This window comes from Somniosus microcephalus, unplaced genomic scaffold (assembly GCF_052327205.1).
Source record: "Somniosus microcephalus isolate GS21.2 unplaced genomic scaffold, FLI_Smic_1.0 unresolved_chr7, whole genome shotgun sequence".
NCBI classification, from domain to species: domain Eukaryota; kingdom Metazoa; phylum Chordata; class Chondrichthyes; order Squaliformes; family Somniosidae; genus Somniosus; species Somniosus microcephalus.
In genome coordinates, this window is record NW_028225185.1 from 24,588,626 (window position 1) to 24,594,074 (window position 5,449).

Below are 5,449 nucleotides of genomic sequence, written 5' to 3' on the forward strand. Positions count from 1 at the left end.
TCCCTCCCCAAGACAGGCAGTGGTGTGAAGCCCCCCGTCCCTCCCCGAGACAGGCAGTGCTGTGAAGCCCCCTCTCCCTCCCCGAGACAGGCAGTGGTGTGAAGCCCCTTCTCCCTCCCCGAGACAGGCAGTGGTGTGAAGCCCCCTCTCCCTCCCTCAGACAGGCAGTGGTGTGAAGCCCCCCGTCCCTCCCCGAGACAGGCAGTGGTGTGAAGCCCCCTCTCCCTCCCCGAGACAAACAGTGGTGTGACGCCTCCTGTCAGTGCTTTCACTTGCTTGTGTCCACCCATAGGAAGAAGTTGCAGCGCGATTCCGGGTTTGAGACGGAGCCTTCGGGCCGTGCGCAGACATAGAACTGCCTGCCACGGTTCGGCCCCGGTTTCCTGACTGTCCGCAGCAGGCACGGCTCCTGATGCCCAACACAGGCCGGCGGAGGAGGCCGTCCTTTCAGTAATGATTTCCAAAAGGCAGCTTGTGGTTCACTTTGCTGCTCCTTGGCCTGCGTGTCCTGTTCAGTTCCCTTGCTGTGGGCTTGCTGGTGAGCAGTGACAGCAGGAGGGGTTTGATTAAAGGGACCCAGGCCACCACATCTCCCAAACCCTGACGCTGGCTCGGTGTTGGCTGGTTTAAAAAATCTCAGTAAGTTTCCCGAGAGATGCGAATCACCTTTGCCCCTTTTCCCTTTTCCTCTTGTTAAACATTTTCCAGTTTGCTTTTGACTCAGTTTAACTTTCTTTGTTTGGGGATCTCCCTGCGGTTGGGAATTCTGTGCATTTCCTGTGGAATTCTGGGGCTCAGATCCACCCTGCTTTCCCTGAACATTTACCAGGAACTGGGAGAGGTTCTGTTGGAGGCCGGCAAATTCTGGCATGTATTTGGTGCAAAGTGGAGGACATTTAGCCGCCGGCACACAGCGGGCCTTTAGAAAAGCTTTGACTGGGCAGTGGTCCGATCCTTCGATCTCTGGCATCAGGACGCAGTCCTGAAGTTGCACTGCTGCCAGCGATTTATTAGCAAAGATGTAATCAATCCTTGTTCCGTAGTTGGTTTTTCGCGCTCCCGTGCTTGTCCGCCAGCAGGTGAAAGCTTCTCTCTCTGTTGGATGGAAGAGTCGGAACACATCCACAAATAGCCCGTCACCGCTCCTCCCGCTCACCTCCCGTCCTGGCTCGCCATCCGCATCTTGCTCAATCTCATCGAGTCGTGACGGATCAGGGGACCAGGAGAGAAAGCCGTTCATCCACACACGATCTGGGCGCTCACTGAATCGGTCCTGCAGGTCACAAACATCATGTTATATAGTAGACAGGCCCCAGGGGGAGGGGGAGGGGAGAGAGAAGGCAGGAAGGGGGAGTTGCGGGGAAGGGGGAGTTGCGGGGGAGAGGGAGTTGGAGTCAGTGCAGGGATGGGGAGGGTGCAGAACATAAGAAATAGGAGCCGGAATAGGCCACTAGGCCCCTCGAGCCTGCTCCGCCATTCAATAAGATCGTGGCTGATCTCGGGCTCAAAGCCACTTCCCCGCCCGCTCCCCATAACCCTTCACTCCCTTATCTTGCAATAATCTGTCTATCTCCACCTTCAATGTATTTAATGACCCAGCCTCCACGGCTCTCTGGGGCAGAGAATTCCACAGATTTACGACCCTCCGAGAGAAGAAATTCCTCCTCATCTCAGTTCTAAAAGGGCGACCCTTTATTCTGAGACTGTGCCCCCGAGTTCTAGATTCACCCACGAGGGGAAACATCCTCTCTGCATCTACCCTGTCGAGCCCCCTCAGTATCTTGTATGTTTCAATAAGATCCCCTCTCATTCTTCTAAACTCCAATGAGAAATAGGCCCAGCCTGCTCAACCTTTCCTCATAAGTGATATACCTATCAATTCGTCCAATAAAAAGCGACGAGTTAGGAACGTAACTAAAGGTTTTTATTGACTAAATAACAGAGCCCACCCTCGTGGGTGATCGGGTCCAACAAGGAGGAATACCAGCCAGTCGACTACCTTTATACCTGGGCAGGTAGGTGGAGCCATGGGCGGAGTCGGAGGTGGTCAGCCCAGGTATAACAGCGCGACAAGAGGCGACCTCGTATCGTGATACAACAGTGATAACGGTGATAACAATACAACAGTGATAACTATAGTGTAACGATAAAAGTGGTTTACCACATTCACCCCTTGTTTAGATTTGAGTCCGGCGGGGTGAAGTGTACTACCAGTTCTGGTATGTCAGTCTGTCCGGAGGCCTCGTAAGCCTCTCCGATCGTCGCAGCGGCGGTGCTGCATTATCCGGTGTTAGTGCTGGTGTCTGCGTGGTCGGCGAAGGCTCGTGGGGTTCCGGCATGCCGTCTACCTGGGCTGGAATTGGGGGGGTGGTGGGGGGGGGTAAAGGTGGTGTCTCCGGAGTGCCCGAGGGTGCGAGGTCTCGTAAGGAGACAGTGTCCTCCCGCCCGTCTGGGTAAGCCACGTAGGCGTACTGGGGGTTGGCGTGCAGGAGGTTCACCCTTTCGACCAGGGGGTCTGTTTTATGGGCCCTCACGTGCTTTCGCAGCAAGACGGGCCCCGGAGAGGTCAGCCAGGTTGGTAGGGTGGTTCCCGTAGTCGACTTCCTGGGGAAAACAAACATTCGTTCATGGGGGGTGGCGTTAACGGCAGTGCAAAGTAGTGACCGGATGGAGTGCAGCGCTGTCGGGAGGACTTCCTGCCAGCGGGAGGTTGGGAGGCCCTTAGACTTTAAGGCTAAGAGGACGGCCTTCCATACCGTCGCGTTCTCTCTTTCCACCTGGCCGTTCCCTTGGGGGTTGTAGCTGGTGGTCCTACTTGCTGCAATACCTCTCGCTAGTAGGAACTGACGGAGTTCCTCGCTCATGAAAGAGGAGCCCCGGTCACTATGTATATAGTTTGGGAACCCGAACAAGGCGAAGAGGTCGTTCAGGCATTTAATGACCGTGGTACTGGTCATGTCTGGGCAGGGGAAGGCAAAGGGGAAACGGGAGTACTCATCAACAATGTTGAGGAAGTACACATTACGGTCAGAGGACGGGAGGGGCCCCTTAAAGTCGATGCTCAGGCGCTCGAAGGGGCGGGTGGCCTTGATCAGGCTTGCTCTGTCCGGCCTAAAGAAGTGCGGTTTGCACTCGGCGCAGGTCTGGCAGTTCCTGGTTATGGTCCTGACCTCCTCGATGGAGTAGGGCAGGTTGCGGGCCTTAATGAAGTGGTAAAGTCTGGTGACCCCGGGGTGGCAGAGGTCGTTGTGGAGGGTCTGAAGTCTATCACTTTGCGCGCTGGCGCATGTAATTCGTGACAGAGCATCGTGGGGTTCGTTCAGCTTACCTGGCCGGTACAAGATATCATAATCGTAGGTGGAGAGCTCGATTCTCCACCTCAAGATCTTGTCATTCTTGATTTTGCCCCTCAGCTTGTTATTAAACATAAAAGCGACCGAACGTTGGTCGGTAAGGAGGGTAAATCGTTTGCCTGCCAGGTAGTGCCTCCAGCGTCGTACCGCCTCCACAATCGCCTGGGCCTCCTTCTCGACCGACGAGTGTCGGATCTCAGGGCCCTGTAGGGTCCTTGAGAAGAAGGCCACCGGTCTCCCCTCCTGGTTAAGGGTGGCGGCTAGGGCGAAGTCGGATGCATCGCTCTCGACTTGGAAGGGGATGGACTCATCCACTGCGTGCATAGTGGCCTTGGCAATGTCTCCCTTAATGAGGGAGAAGGCTGCGCACGCTTCCTCCGTAAGGGGGAAGGATGTGGACTTCATGAGGGGTCTGGCTTTGTCCGCATAATTGGGCACCCATTGGGCATAGTAGGCGAAGAGCCCCAGGGTTCTCTTAAGTGCCTTAGGGCAGTGGGGGAGGGGTAGCTCCATGAGGGGGCGCATTCTTTCGGGGTCGGGGCCGATGAGTCCGTTCTCTACTACACAGCCAAGGATGGCAAGGCGCGAGGTGTTAAACACACATTTCTCCTTATTGTAGGTGAGGTTCAGCCGTTGGGCTGTACGGAGGAATTTCTCCAGATTCACGTCGTGGTCCTGCCGGTCGCGGCCGCAGATGGTGACGTTATCTAGGTAGGGGAATGTGGCCTGCAGTCCGTTCTGGTCAACCATCCGGTCCATCTCCCTTTGGAAGACCGAGACCCCGTTGGTGACACCGAAGGGGACCCTAAGGAAGTGGTATAGGCGCCCATTCGCCTCGAAGGCGGTGTACTGGCGGTCCTCGGGGTGGATAGGGAGTTGGTGGTAGGCCGACTTAAGGTCGATGGTCGAGAATACGCGGTATTGTGCAATCTGATTGACCATGTCAGATATGCGGGGAAGGGGGTATGCGTCCAGCTGGGTGTATCTGTTTATGGTCTGGCTGTAGTCGATGACCAGGCGATTTTTATCGCCGGTCTTAACGACCACGACCTGGGCACGCCAGGGGCTGTTGCTCCCCTCGATGATGCCCTCCTTCAGGAGACGCTGCACCTCAGAGCTAATGAAAGCTCTGTCCCCAGCGCTGTACCGCCTGCTCTTGGTAGCGACGGGTTTGCAGTCGGGGGTGAGGTTAGCGAACAGGGAAGGTGGCGGCACCTTGAGGGTGGATAGGCTGCAGGTGTTACGCGGTGGGCGGTTTAACCTTCGCTGGTTGTCGACTGTGAGTGGGGGGAGGGGTCCACCGTATGCTAGGGTTACACTTTGGAGGTGGGATTGGAAGTCCAGCCCTAGTAGGACGGCAGCGCAGAGCTGGGGGAGGACGAGGAGTTTAAAGTTTTTATACTCTGTACCCTTAACCGACAAGGTCACAGCACAGTAGCCGCTAATGTCCGTGGCGTGGGACCTCGATGCCATCGAGATTCGGTTGCGCGTTGGCAGGACAGGGAGGGAGTAGTGGCTCACCGTGTCTGGGTGGATGAAGCTCTCCGTGCTTCCGCTGTCGAACAGGCAGGTCGTGGCGTGGCCGTTTACTTTGATGTCCATCATCGACTTGGACAGGTGGTGTGGGCGGGCTTGATCCAGAGTGACGGAGGCTAGCGTGTAGGTAAGCGAGTCGTTGTCGTCTGCGGGCGAGGCGGTCGTCGGGTCCGGGGGCCCGGTGGCAGTCGGGCGTGGTGGGTAAAATGGCGTCTCCCACGAGGTAGGACAAAATGGCGGAGAAGATGGCTGCCCCCATAACTCACATGAGGCACTATTGGGGTCGGTTGCCTTGATCAAAGATGGCCGCCCCCATGACTCACGTGTGGGGATACTGGCCTCAGTTGCCGTGAAAGAAGATGGCCGCCCCCACAGTTCGCATGAGGCACTGCTGGCCTCTGAAGATCCGCTCCTGCAGGCCTTAGAGAAATGGCCTTTCTTCCTGCAGGTTGTGCAGGTAGAGTTCCTGGCTGGGCAGCGCGACCTCGGGTGCTTCTCCTGGCCGCAAAAGAAGCAGCCGGCGGCCCGATCGCGGGTGCCCGATGTCGGAGCCGGTACCG

General features: G+C 56.7%; 1 protein-coding gene across 1 annotated transcript; it reads right to left on the reverse strand.

The window, feature by feature from the left end:
• Positions 1-249: 249 nt before the first annotated feature.
• apex2 (APEX nuclease (apurinic/apyrimidinic endonuclease) 2) lies at positions 250-5,207 on the reverse strand. The gene is made up of 2 exons (XM_085978772.1): positions 4,875-5,207; positions 250-1,273 (listed from the first exon to the last, which is right to left on the reverse strand). Exons 1-2 carry the CDS (start codon positions 4,956-4,958, stop codon positions 269-271), a joined length of 1,089 nt encoding a protein of 362 aa, XP_085834898.1. The 5' UTR covers positions 4,959-5,207; the 3' UTR covers positions 250-268.
• Between the last annotated feature and the right edge of the window lie 242 nt (positions 5,208-5,449).